This window comes from Mastigoproctus giganteus, chromosome 6, assembly GCF_048544385.1.
Source record: "Mastigoproctus giganteus isolate SK-2022 chromosome 6, ASM4854438v1, whole genome shotgun sequence".
Taxonomy (NCBI): domain Eukaryota; kingdom Metazoa; phylum Arthropoda; class Arachnida; order Uropygi; family Thelyphonidae; genus Mastigoproctus; species Mastigoproctus giganteus.
This window is the reverse complement of record NC_143580.1, coordinates 62647770-62662267: the sequence shown is the minus strand read 5'-3', so window position 1 is coordinate 62662267 and position 14498 is coordinate 62647770. Positions and strand designations below refer to the sequence as shown.

The window sequence follows — 14498 nt, the reverse complement described above, 5'->3', positions numbered from 1 at the left end:
AAATTATATGTTTTCAGTGAAGTTTAATTATAATGCAATGTGGATTTTACAGAAACCTGCTTTTTTCTGAAAAATATGCTCTCCTTGCAAATATATGTTTTTTTGCCTCATGTTTTTCTTCTCCTTATTGCTTTATCTCATGCTTTTTGAATGTCAAAAGTTGCCTGGTGTGGGTATGTGAAATTTGTGCATAAGAAATCACTAGCCAAGAGAGAGAGAGACATGTATGAGGAAGGGAATTTTATACTTAGGTAAATAAAAAGAGGAAAAGAGTAAGCCAGATAGATTTTTTCCTTGAGGGTAGATACTATCGTCAAGATAGTGTTCTTGAGGAAAAGAGTAAACTAGATAGGTCAATAGTGTCAACAGTATGTCATAGTTAATTCAACCAGTATGGCTTCCAGGATGAATAAGTAATTTTTATCAGTGTTCATAGTAAAAAAAAAGTCCATTTTTCCTAGAAAGTTTATAGGAAAAAGTTCCACATGGGATTGCAAGTTAGCATCTTGGGGTCATGGGCTCGATCCTGCAGTGGAAAATATTTGCTCTTAAAATATTTTAACTAAAAAAAAAAAAAAAAGTCCTCATTTCTAGGTTTGGTAAAGCCATTTTACCATGTGAAGTATTTAATAAGTTTATTGAAATAAAAGGACAATTATTATAATAGACCCAAATTGTCCCAACAACCAAATAAATTGGCTATTTTGGATTTCTCTGTTGAAATCTCTCTTCAGGCCTGGATTTCTGGTTTAGAATAAGTTTATAACTCTGCCAATGAAGACCAAACTGTGCTACAGGAGATTCCAATCTGTACCATACATACCTACTACTACTATTTGATAAAGACACTTTACTACATGAAGTATTTAATTTGTTTATTGGAATGAGGAAATAATTATTAGAATAGACCCAAACACGTAGTGGTAGGTTTGTGTACATTCCTATTGTACATGAAGGAAAGAATGTTGAATATTTTCTGTTTTTAATGAACGAAAGAGAAATTACATCTTCCCTTAAAAGCGTGATTTACCAATTCAAAAACTAATTTGCCATTCATACAACAAACCATATGACAATTATTTCTTGAATACCATATGTATTAAAGCTAAATTTTGCTCCAGATTTAAAATAAAACTTTTTGAATTCTTATAAACATGTGATAAACATCTGACAGCTAGTTGTGATTGATATTTCTGCTTTCTCTTTCTCTAAGACAACCACAAGGCATCTGTAAATTGCATATATTTCAGTGGTTGGTTTGCCAATTTGCTAGATGAAAAACCCAAATTCTGACAGATAAAAGACCACTGAACATTACTTCAAGACTGACTAACTCAACCACAGTATGAAAAAATGTCATAAGAATTGCTCCAGTCCCAACACATTTCAAACCCAAGCCATCATAACCACTCTTCTAACCACAGTTTTTTCCTCCCTCTCTCTCGGAGTCTAATTACAGAATATGTTATCGCTGTAATTCTGACGAGTATGAATCCTTTTGTTTTTTGAAGTTTTTAAGTATTTTGCAAATATTGATTGGAATATTTGCTCTTTATTTGGAATTAATGTTCCTTTAAATTCTTTGCTTTTTTTTTGCTTTGCTTTGTTTTTACATTTTTTAAATTAATCTTTAGATAATGTTCATAAATCATTTAGGATAAAAAAATTTTTTTTATAAATCTAGGTTCTGACGGAATATCAGCTAGAAGAGATTTTTTGTCTTATGCTTTATCCCTGATGAGAGCTCACAATAATGAACACTTTGATTCGCTGCCAGTAATAGATGTGTCTTCACTGAAGCATATTGCATATGTATTTGATGCCCTTATTTATTATATGCGGTCTGGAATGGATGGCACAGAAACTGATGTTCTGAGAGAAGGTTTATCGTTGGATCCTTGGAATGATCAGGTAATGATTATATTTATTCACAGTAATATTTCTTTCTCTCTCTTTCTTTTCCTTTCTCTAACATTGCTAATATACAAATGTGTTCTAAATTGATAATACAGTGGATTTTGGTTATTTGGGCCACCGATTAATCCAGGCAGCAATTTATTTGGGGCAAATCTTAAAAAACAGAACTCAGTTGAGAAAATAGCCAGGGTTTACTTCACTTAATTGGGACAGCATGCCATTTAACCGGGGCAGGAGACCTCAGCACTGGAGATTACCCTACGATTTTTCTCCGACCGTACCACGTGGTTTGGTCGGATTTGTGGAGGTCACAACCATAAAACAATAAAAACAATTATCAGTCACCTGTTTATTGGGCTTTTCTGTTAGTGCAATCTATCATAAACGAATAGTAAACTCAATCTTATTGAATTTGTGATAATACCGACAGCTGGAATTCTGTGGGTTATTGTGCTGAAATGTGTTGACACTTCCATGGAATCTTCAATCATATAAAAAAAATTAATTTTCAGAATCTTCTCTTCATTCCTATTTTTAAAGCTTTGTGAAATTGTTACTCCGTTCTCACTTGTGCGTATCATGTTACTTGCAATTTGTGTGTGCCGTGTTCTTTGTCATTGATTGCTTATTATTTTGCTGTTTTAAATTTTAACCCCCACCCACAAATGTCAGTGAACAGAAATGTCAACTAGTTAGTATGTACATATTACAGTACATATTAATTATTCGGATTATCACGTATATTTAATTTTTTAATTGGTAAGGTAACAAAGGGTAAATTTGTGCTTAATATATCTTTACTTTTATAGTTATGGATAATATTCCTCCTATTTTCGCTAATTAGAATTGCTGTTTAATAGAATTAAAATTCAATTCGCAAATGTGATCGGCCCCGAATTGCCAAGCAATCTTTCTAGTGTGTTTTTCCAGCATTTTTCCTAGGGCAAGTACTAGTACTTTCATAAACCCTCCACCGCTCGCAACGTTACTGCTTCACTTGCTGAGCAACCTCACTGCTTCAATGCTAGCAACATACTGCTCTCCTATTCTTCTGATCACTTGGTCACCGGTTGGCACCGCTCCTGCCTTCACATGGCAGGGTCGGTAACCTGGGAGAAGGAAGCTCCTCTCCTGGGGCTAAAAGGAGCAACAATGGATTGCGACGAATATCCACCACTAGAGCCAACAGGCTCTCAACATATTGACACCCGTAGAAGGGAACATGATCATAGTCTCTCGAAAAGAATGAGAACAGATTCTAGCAAACCAGAACCAACAGCTTTTCTGATAATGCATTCATTATCGAATCAACCAGTAAGAAAATTGTCTCCCTTTGGCATTCAAAGATGTCTTGAAAATTCAGCAGGAACACCAAAAATGGTAAAACGACTCCAGTCAGGAGATCTATTAATTGAAACCACGCAAGCAAGACACTCTGAACTGTTATTGAAACTGTCAACTATAAGCGGAATCCCAATCTGAACTGTTATTGAAACTGTCAACTATAAACGGAATCCCAATCAAAGTCACGCCGCATAATACACTGAACTCCTCTAAAGCAGTAATAAGTGAGTGGGATTTACTAAACATCACCGAAGAGGAGATAGTTATGGAATTACAAGAACAAAAAGTAACACAAGCAAGGCGAATTGTGATCCAGAAGGACGATAAACTAGTTCCAACACGAAATATCATATTGACATTCAGGACACCAAATTTACCAAACTCAGTGAAAGCAGGCTATCTCCACTGCCGAGTCTGGGCATACATTCCAAATCCCTTAAGGTGTTTCAAATGCCAAAAATTCGGTCATTCTCAAACAACATGCAGAGGTGAAATTACATGTCCTAATTGTGGTTCGAAAAATCATTCTCAAACAGATTGTACTGCGAAATCTCCAGAGTGCCCAAATTGTAAGAATGATCACCCAGCTTATTCAAAATCATGTGATCTGTGGAAAATGGAAAAAAAAGATACAGAAGTTTAAGAACGAAAACAAAGTATCATATCAAGAAGCAAGAAGACAAGTCAAGGTAACTATGCCAAAACACAGCTATGCTACTGCTACCCAAAACTGTCAAGCTGTTGCTACCCAAACAGAAGTGTCAATCCCACCTAACACATCCATTGCAGAATGGGCACGATCTGTACTTTTGACAAATCAGCCCGCTAACAAACCTGTTTAAATTGATGAAATAAACAATATCCCACTCTCAGTTCCATCTAAAATTACGTCAATCGATAAAGTACAAAGGAAACCACAAAGGCAACGCCCCACTGAATTGCAACAACCAAATTCAAGCAGCATGGACAGCGAAGCTGTAAATGCACAAGAAGAAACAGTCCTTGATCTTCATGCAGAAGATGACATGGAGACTGGATGTTCATCTACTGATACCGATGATGTAGAAGGGAGCACAGAATATGGACGCCCTTATTTTCCAAGAAAGGATAAGATAAAACATGATTGTCAAGAGCAAACTGCTCCCTCTTACAAGAAACAGACAGAATCATCTTCCCTCTCTAAAACCAAATAATTAAGCACATTGTACAATGGAATTGCAGAGGTTTACACAGTAATACCGATGATATATACGATTTGATCTCGCAATATAATCCGGTAGCCATTTGCTTGCTTGCAAGAGACTTACTTAAATCCACAGGTAACTTATTCAATTAAACATTTTACCGCCTATAGAAAAGATAGAACTTCTTCAAGCCATGCACATGGTGGAGTTGCAATTCTAGTGAATTGTAAATTTCCAGCAAGAAATGTTCCTCTTCAGACCCACTTAGAAGCCATTGCAGTTCGTGTAGCAATGGGAAAAACAATAACTCTCGTCTCATTGTACCTTCCACCTAACAATATTTACACGTTGAAAGAATTAGAAGATCTTATAAAACAAATACCATCTCCTTTTTGTCTTCTTGGTGACTTAAATGCACATCATCCGCTATGTGGATCTGCTTACATGGATAATAGAGGGCACTTGCTAGAAAAGCTCATAGACCAACTGAACTTAACTTTGCTGAACACTGGTCATAACACCTACACTCATCTCTCCACGGGATCTGTGTCAGCAGTTGACTTATCTATTTATTCCCCTGAGTTACTTCCTATTATAGATGGACGGTTTTAAATGATCTGTGATCATTTCCCAATAATGTGCAGAATTCAAACAATGCAGACACCTTGCCCTGATCATTGGGTGTTATGGAAATTTTCTAAAGCAGATTGGGAAAAGTTTTCTGACTCCATCTCCTTTGATAGCCAATTGATACAACTAGGGTCCATTGATGATGTCACCGAGCACATTACCAAACAAATACTAGCAGCAACTTCCAAAGCAATACCAATGTCTTCTGCTTTTAAACACAGAAACATTAAACACTGGTGGAATGACGCTTGTACCATAGCGAAAAAAGAAAAAAATAAAGCCTGGAATCTGTTCCGTAAGTTTTCAACCACCGACAACCTAATTCAGTTTAAAAGACTTAAGGCAAAAGCATGACAAATTAGAAGACAAGCCAAAAAAGAATCATGGATACAGTTTGCCTCTTCTATCACAAAAGATACTAGCAGTAAAATTATTTGGAAAAAAATTCGACAACTAAATGGCAAATTTTTACCGGTTTCTGTTCCAATTTTAACCAAGAACGGACAAGAAATATCTTCACCACAAGAAATAGCTAACGTGCTTGCAGAGACTTTCTCTGAAACTTCCGCCACTACAGCTTATGATACTTCCTTTCTACAAATTAAAGTCATAGCAGAAAAATATAAGATAAATTTCCAGACTACCCAATCTCTAGCCTACGATCAACCTTTTCGTCTTTTTGAACTCCAAACAGCATTAAACAGATCATCAGATAACGCTGCTGGAGCTGATGGAATCTATTATGTAATGCTGAAACATCTAAACAAGATAGCTTTGAATTTGCTAATAACATTCTTTAATCGGATCTTTCTTGAAGGTACATATCCCTCTACCTGGCATCACTCCGTTATTCTAGCCTTTCCCAAACCAGGAAAGGATCAATCACTCACGCAAAATTACCGACCAATCTCCCTCACCAGTTGTCTAGATAAAACTCTAGAAAAGATGATACACAGATGACTTACCTGGGTTCTTGAAACTCAAAAGCTGCTAAACAACACTCAACTTGGATTCCGACAAAACAGAACCACTTTAGATCTCATGGTGAAAGCAGAGACTAACATCTGTAATGCTTATGCGAAAAATGAACACCTTGTAATGGTAAGTTTGGATATTGAAAAGGCTTTTGACACAACCTGGAGGTATGCCATATTGCGAGAACTTTATTCCCTATGATTGCGAGGGACATTTACCGAAATTTATTCAAAACTTTCTCCAAAACAGAACTTTTCAGGTTCATTATCAAACAGTACTTTCTCGTATCTATACCCAAGAAGAAGGTGTCCCACAAGGGTCAATACTTAGCACGACTCTTTTTTCACTTAGGCTGAACACTATAACCCACAACATTCCCAATACTGTCGAATTATACATGTACACTGATGATCTCACTATTCTTACAGTTCAAAAATATTCATACTATTGAAAGACAGCTGCAACTCTCCATAAATAAGCTAGAAATATGGACACAGCAGAATGGATATCGTATGTCAGAACAAAAAACAGTTGCAATTCACTTCTGAAAAAAGGCAAGCTGCATCCGGAACTTCGGCTAAAGAACCACCTGATACCACTCACCAGTAATCTTCGTTTCCTAGGTTTAATGTTGAACACCAAACTTAATTTTTGTTTCTCACATAACATATCTCCGAACTGTTTGTTTAAAGAAACTAAATATTCTTCGGTCCATTTCTGCCAGGAAATGGGGTGCCAATAGATACTCTCTCCTACATCTGTATCGTGCTGTTATCAGGTCTCGATTAGATTATGGAGCCGTTGCCTATGACTCTGCTAGGAAAAGTGCACTAACCAAACTGTACACCATTCAGCATAGTGCCCTTCGTACTTCGCTAGGAGCCTTTAGAACATCCCCTGTCCAGAGTCTGTATGTAGAGGCGTATGAACCTCCACTTCACCTTAGAAGGAAAATGCTGCTCCTTAATTATGCAGCCAAAATTCAAAGCCTTCCAGCCCATCCTGTTCGACCATTGCTTCTCAACCCTGATTGGATCACGTTCTACAACAGCAAAGTTACAGAAAATAGACCTACTGGTATTCGATTAAAAGAATTGATACATGCCTGGTACATAAACTTTGACAATATGCTTCAAGAGAATGATGTACCTGATCCACCATGGTCTGTAACTTTCCCTCACTATGATACCTATTTTCAGCAATGGGGAAAGAAATCCCTGCCAGATGAAAGTATTAAACAGCTACATAAAGGCCATGCCCTCAACAATGCTCAGCGCTGTATAATATATACAGATGGTTCAAAAACAGACTCTTCTGTTGGTGCTGCAGCTGTCTTTTCCTCTTTTACACTTGCTATATCACTACCAGTTGAGTGTAGCAGTTACACTGCAGAATTATACACAATAAAATTAGCCCTAGAAAATATAAACACTTCCCACAATACTAGCAGTATAATATACACAGATTCCATGAGTGCAGTGTCTGCATTAAACAATAAACTGTCAATATCGCATCCCATCATAAAACAAATTTTTTCCTGCTTAAACCACCTACGAAGTAAGAATCATGCAGTGTTATTTTGCTGGATCCCAGGGCACTCTGGTATCACAGGTAATGAGAGAGCAGATCAGGCAGCCAAACAACCAATCAGTACAATACCATCACATTACCAAGTACCATACATAGATTATTTGAAGCACATTAAGAAAATCTATACAATTCAGTGGTCTGAAATCTGGAGGTCACAAACGAACAACAAATTGCTCGAAATCAAAGAGGAACCAACACCATGGAAATCTAGCTTCAAGCAAAACAGACACGAAGAGGTTGTGCTAGCAAGATTACGCATAGGGCATACATATCCAACCCATATATATCTACTCAAACAGGATGTTCCACCTCAATGCACGCATTGTACTTTACCACTTACTGTCAAGCATATACTCTTAGATTGTAAGCACTATTCCTATTTCCGAAAAAATAGTTTCCTTTCTCTGAAACGACTGAAAGAGCCTCTATCACTTGCCCATATTATTGGAAACAATGCGAATTTAAATGAACTGTTTACCTTTCTTAAGCAGATACAAAAATACGATTTTCTATGATGACAAACTGGAATGAAATTTTATATAAAAACATGTCATAGGAACAGGCACATTTTGGCCCTAGTTGCCCTTGTGCCCAAAAACACCAATACCAAAATACAAATGGGATCACAATAACCGGCGCTTACTACACATCGTATAGTGAATGGTACTTTATCGTAACGTGATTTGATTATACAGTGAACCAATTGTAAAGTGGGGGTCCATTGTATTTTTAACTTTTTTTTTATGTGGAACTTCGGATAATTGGGGCAGCCGCTTAATCGGGCCAAAATGCACTAGTCCCGGTGTGTCCCAATTAACCGGAATCGACTGTATAATCATGGTAATATATTTTTGCAACCTTGAACTGTTTGCCTCGAAATAGCATTAGCATTAGTAGAGGCATTTGATGCAAGAAAGCAAGCTTATGCAGCATCAGCCAAAAAAAAAAAAAAAAAAAAAAACCACTCCCACTTCACCCCTCTGTTCGTTCAAAATACCTGTCCAGCTGAGCCTTAAACTTATTTAGGCTATCAACTTCCACGACAAGGGATGGAAGTCTGTTCCACCAACCAATTACCCGCTGGCTAATGGCAAATTTCCGCACGTCTATCCTACATCTGTCTTTCCTCAATTTGAATTTATGCCCTCTCAGGTGATTATTCTGAGCGAGAGGAAGAATCCCATCAGCATTGAGCATGCTCAAACCATTCAAGACTTTATACACCTCTATCAGATCACCTCGCTGGTGCCTAGTCTCCAGACACTGTAATTTGCAAAACTTAAGCCTTTCTTCGTAAGAGCACCCCTTTGTTCCATTCACTAATCTTGTTGCCCTTCTCTGTACTCGTTCCAGCAGCTCTACATCCTTCTTGAAATGAGGCCTCCAGACCTGTATACAGTATGCTAGGTGTGGCCTGACCATTGCCTTACACAAGGGAATAATCACCTCCTTATCCCTGCTGGAAAAATTCCTGTATATCATTGACAATACTCCATGAGCTACTCTTGCAGCCCGTCTGCACTGCTCAGAGAACTTCATGTCTGCCTGCACAACCACCCCCAAGTCCCTTTCATTCTCTACCACTGTCAGTGTAGTACCACAGAGTTGATACGTTGCTCTGGGGTTGCTGTTTCCCGTGTGTAGTACTTTACATTTGTCAATGTTAAACTTCATTTGCCACCTCTCAGCCCATCTGCCCAACCTTTCCAGATCCTGTTGCAGCAGCATAGTGTCAGTAGTGTCCTTGACAACCCTACCAACCTTTGTATCGTCTGCAAACTTGGACATTAAGCTTGATATACCATCATCAATATCATTTATAAATACAGAAAACAATAATGGACCCAACACTGAGCCCTGAGGGACTCCACTAATAACATTAGTCCACGACGAGCAGTGTCCATTGATTACCACTCTCTGTCTTCTCCCCCTCAACCACCCCTTTATCCATAGCAGCAATTTGCCTCCAGTGTCACACTGCTCCAATTTGTGTAGCAGTCTTCCATGTGCAACAGTATCAAAAGCCTTTCTAAGATCCAAGTATATAATATCAAAGCTATTCCCTGCATCCAGTTCTTTTGTGACTGCATCATAGTATCCAATCAAATTGGTCAGGCAAGACTTCCTCTTAACAAAACCATGCTGTGTCCGAGCTATAACTGAAGTCTTGTCTAAATGATCCTGCAGTGCTTCTTTAACCAGTGCCTCCATTAATTTTCCTGGAACAGAAGTTAAGCTCACAGGTCTATAATTACTTGTGTCAGCCTTTGATCCTCCTTTGTGAATTGGGGTCACATTTGCACATTTCCAGTCTATGGGTACCTCCCCTGAGTCCAAGGAAGCTCTCATAATTATGGCTAAGGGTTTGCTTACTTCCTTTGCTGCCTCCTTTAATATAACTGGATGGATCCCATCCACCCCGGGTGCCTTTCTTGTGTTTATCTTCAACAGTTTCTCCTCTACTTTACTCCCAGTTATTTCAAGATTCTGTAGCTTACTGCTAGAGTTGAATACACCTCTGGCATTCCCCTCGCTGAATAACTCCTCGTGTGTGAATGTCGATGCAAAATATTCATTTAGTTTGTTAGCTACCTGAGCAGGATCATCAACAGTTGACCCATCAATTTTCAAGTGGACCAATCTGATTCATCCCCTTCCTTCTAGAGTTTACATAAGTAAAGAACTCTTTGCTGTTTTTCTTTGCATCCCTTGCCAAGGATTTCTCGTAATCTGCCTTCGCCTCCCTAACCTCCTTTGTAACTTGGTTGCATATCAACTTGTATCTATCATAGGCTTCTGTGTCATGTGTTAATTTGTAAGTATCCCATGCATTTTTCTTCTTAATGAACCCCTCGAGAGAAAGAGCTGAACCTCAAACTGCTGGTGAAAGCAAGCAGACTAAGCAAACTGATAACTCTAGGTATGTTATGCTTATTTGTGCAGTTTCTTTTCTTATCAAGTCACATCCATGTATCAATTCATTGTTCCTAAATATGTTGAAGAATGTTATATGCAAATTTGTTATACCATTGGTTTTTAACTCTTCCATTTGCATCTTGGAAGTTGATTACCATGGTAGACTAAACCAGATGAATAAGTCTAGCTGAGTCATAGGCATGTCTGCTGTGAAATTTGTGGAAGGCCTCTAAAACAAGAGGAGAACATTGTTTGTTTATCCAGTATTAGTAGTGGCAAATGATGCAAGGAAACAAGCTTATAACAACATCAGCAAAAAAAACACTACCCAATTCTTCTTTTTTAAATTTATTCAATCTATCAACTTCCACAACACCAGATGGTGGTTTGTTCCAAGAATCTGTTACTTTCTGGATGAAAGAAAATTTTCGCACATCTGTCTTACAGCCATCCGTTTTCAATTTAAGTTTGTCCCCTTATATGTGTTGTCTGAGAGTGTGTAAAGATGCCATTGGCATTTCTTTTTCTCAATCCATTTAAAACATTAAACACTTCAATGCGGCCTTCTTTGCATCCATTCCAGCTGATCTATACTTATTTTTTTTAGTACTGTACACACATCTGAGATGCAGACATGTATACAGTACTAAAGGTGCATCCCAATTATTACCTTATACAACAGGAGAATCATCTTTTATGTTATTGACACAACCCTGTGAACTGTTTGAGCAGCCTGTCTGCACTACTCAGAGAACTTCTTGTCAGACTGCACAATTATCTCAAGTATTTTTCTGTTCTCAGTGTCTTTAGTGTTGTACTATATAGTTTGTATATTATTGTTGTGGGATTACTACTACCCATATGCAGTACCTTGCATTTATGAGTGTTAAACCTCAGTTGCCAATTTTCAGTTCATCTACCTAATTTTTCTGTCTTGTTACAGTAGTCAAAGCATAATACTGCAATAAGACAGTAGTAGTACTTCTACTTCTGTCTTGTTGCAGTAGTATGCTTTGATTCCTAATATTAACAATTCTGCCAACCTTTGTATTATCTATATCTTAGTCATTCAACTTGATATACCTTCATCAATATCATTAATAAATATTGAAAACAGTAAGGGCTCTGCACTAAGTCCAAAGGACTTCACTAATAATATTAGTCCAAAAAGAGCACAACCTGTTAATAACTATCCTCTGTCTTTTGCTACCCAACCACTCCTTTATCTGTAAAAATAACTTGCTACTAGTGCCACACTGCTCCAATTTGTACAGCAGTCTTTCTTGGGGAACAGTGTCTGAAGTTTTACTGAAATCCAACTATGCGATATCAATATTATTTTTTGCATCCAGTTCCTTTGTTACTGCATCATAGAAATTAATCAGATTGGTGAGACAAAATCCTCCTTAGCATAACTGTATTCCTGCCAAGATGATCCCACAATACTTTTATAACTGTTGATTCCATTATTTTCCCTGGAACAGAAATCAAGGTCTGTGTTACATGCTTTCCATTTGTGAATAGGACAGATATTTGCACATCTCCAATCTATAGGGACCTCTCCTGAGGCCTTGAATATATGCTCATAATTATGGCCTAAGGTTACGCTTGCCACTTTTACTGCCTCTCTCTTCATATAATTGGATAGATCCTATATGCCCCAGGTGCCTTATGTCTAGCATTAACAATTTCTCTTCCACTTTCCTGTCACTTATCACAAAATCATTTTGTCCTCTGTAATATGATATATTTCTGTCCTCACCGTCTCTAAATATTTCTTGTGTGAATATAGAACAACAGTATTTGTTCTGTTTATCAGCAACCTGAAGAGGATCACTAGTAGTTAAGCTATTCATATCTAGTGGGTCAATATAGTTCATCTGTTTACTTTTAGCATCAACATGAACATAAAATTCTTTGCCAGTTTTATTTGCATTCTTCGCCAAATTATAACCTAAGAAGGTTCAGCTTCAGAGAAGCATCTGTTTATGCATGTCCAAAACATTCAAAATTCTCTGGATTTTCACAACTTCTGCATGGGCGCCTCCGTAGCCAGGTGGGAAGGAGCAGCAGTGCGTAGCACACGCTTCTCGATTAGACTGGGGTTCGAGCCCGTCACCACCAAATACGGAGGATGCGGAAAGGTCAGGGAATGACCACCGCATATCCCGGAGCAATATGGCCTTAGTTGCTAATGCTCCTAAAAACCAAACAACAAACAACTTCTGCAGTTGCCTTTGATAACCATAACTAAATTTTGTTTTACCAGTGGTAAATTTCTAGTACTACCTTTAATGCAAAGCTACTTTAGTAACTATTATTTATAATAAATTATTGTATTACTAGTATTTAAGTATATATTTTTTAAATATTTTCTATTATCATAAGTATTTAATGAACAGTAATATTCAGTTAAAATGGTACATTCCCTCCCCCTCCCCCTCCCCATTATGATAGTTTTCATTATATCATGTGGATGGATAACTAATTACCGAATTTTTTATTTACCAGGAAATTATCATCTAATCTAATTGGGAATTTTTTTTGTTTTGAAGGATGAAAATGAAAATGAAGAACAAGAAGAAGAAATAGGACCTGCACTTCCAATGGATACTGACAGTGCTGATGATGATCAGCACCTCTCTTCTAAAGGCCGTAAACACCCTTTCTTCCAACGTTCAGATTCTACACTTTTTTTAGGTTGCCAACCTTTAGATCCATTTGCATTGCCATTAGCTGAATCTCTTCCTTTAGCTGATCAGCCCCATTTATTACAGCCAACATCACGTCGTGAAGATCTCTTTGGTATTCCACGGCAGTCAATGACAATACCTACTAGTACGGCTCCTATTACTAATTACAATAGCTATAATAATTTTGAGGTGCTTCCTACTCGTTTAGGACTGTCAGTTCGCTCAGCAGATATGCACAGTTCACAGACTACGGGATATCCCTCTGCAGTGCCATCTTCCATGCCTCCTTCCCATATGCAGTCATCAACATCCTATGTTCACTTTCCTTCAACTGTACCTCCACCCCTACCTCCTCCTCCTCCACCACCACCTCCTCCACCTGAACCTGAACAGGAATCAAGGGATGCCACTGCTAATGCTTCAGTTCAGCTTCCGCAACTTGATTTATCTGCTGTTACATCAGATGGTGTGTCTCCTGGTTTCTTGACTTCATCTTCAAATGACAGTTGTTTAGGGTCTTTAGGCCTAACACCTCAGGAATTTGCAATATCTATGACAACAAGTAGGCAGCCAGTAATCAATGCTAAGCCTCCTGAAATCCTAAATTCAAATTTTCCAATGGCAACCTGTTTGGAGACATCACGTGCTCCAATAATTGTAGCTGCTCCCAGTAAGAAAATGCCAGAGGCTTTGTCCCCTGTGAAATCAAGTGTTATTGTTCATGCAGGTTGCATGCGACCACCAACTGCAAGTGTATGTATAAAGTTTGTTTTATTAAATAAATCAATATTGTACAGTAACTCGGTTAAAATCAAACTGGGTTATCAGTCTCTTAAAATAATATTATAGATGCCAGCAAAATTTATTATATAAGTTCAGTTAAGGATTGTTAGATTTTTTTTTTTTTTTTTTTTCAATAATTTTATAGACGTGCATATAACTTGTGCAACAAATGCAGTAACATTGCTTTCAGGTTGATTTTTAAGATATGCTATCCTGAGAAGAAATTTTCATTCTGCCAAAAGGATATTTACCATATTTTAAAGGTTATTGGTATCTCCTTTGAAAGTAGAGCAGATGCTTTTGATTAGGAATGTATAAATTTGCTCCTCAAATAATCTGACCTGATGTAAGTTTCTTTTATCATGATAGATTTAGAATATGCAACTGCTTTTAGTACAAACAGAACTATAATTTGCAAGAGTCTGGAGTCCTGGGCACCAAGCAAATGTTTGTCTGAAAAGTGATC

General features: G+C 37.6%; 1 protein-coding gene across 2 annotated transcripts in view; it reads left to right on the top strand.

The window, feature by feature from the left end:
* hyd (E3 ubiquitin-protein ligase hyd) overlaps window positions 1-14498 on the top strand; it is a 670489-nt gene that overhangs the window by 489145 nt on the left and 166846 nt on the right. For both annotated transcript variants that reach the window (XM_090375987.1, XM_090375986.1), the window contains exons 35-36: window positions 1685-1911; window positions 13112-14002. In XM_090375987.1, the coding sequence (XP_090232113.1) occupies window positions 1685-1911; window positions 13112-14002 (1118 nt within the window). The remainder of the gene's footprint in view (window positions 1-1684; window positions 1912-13111; window positions 14003-14498) is intronic.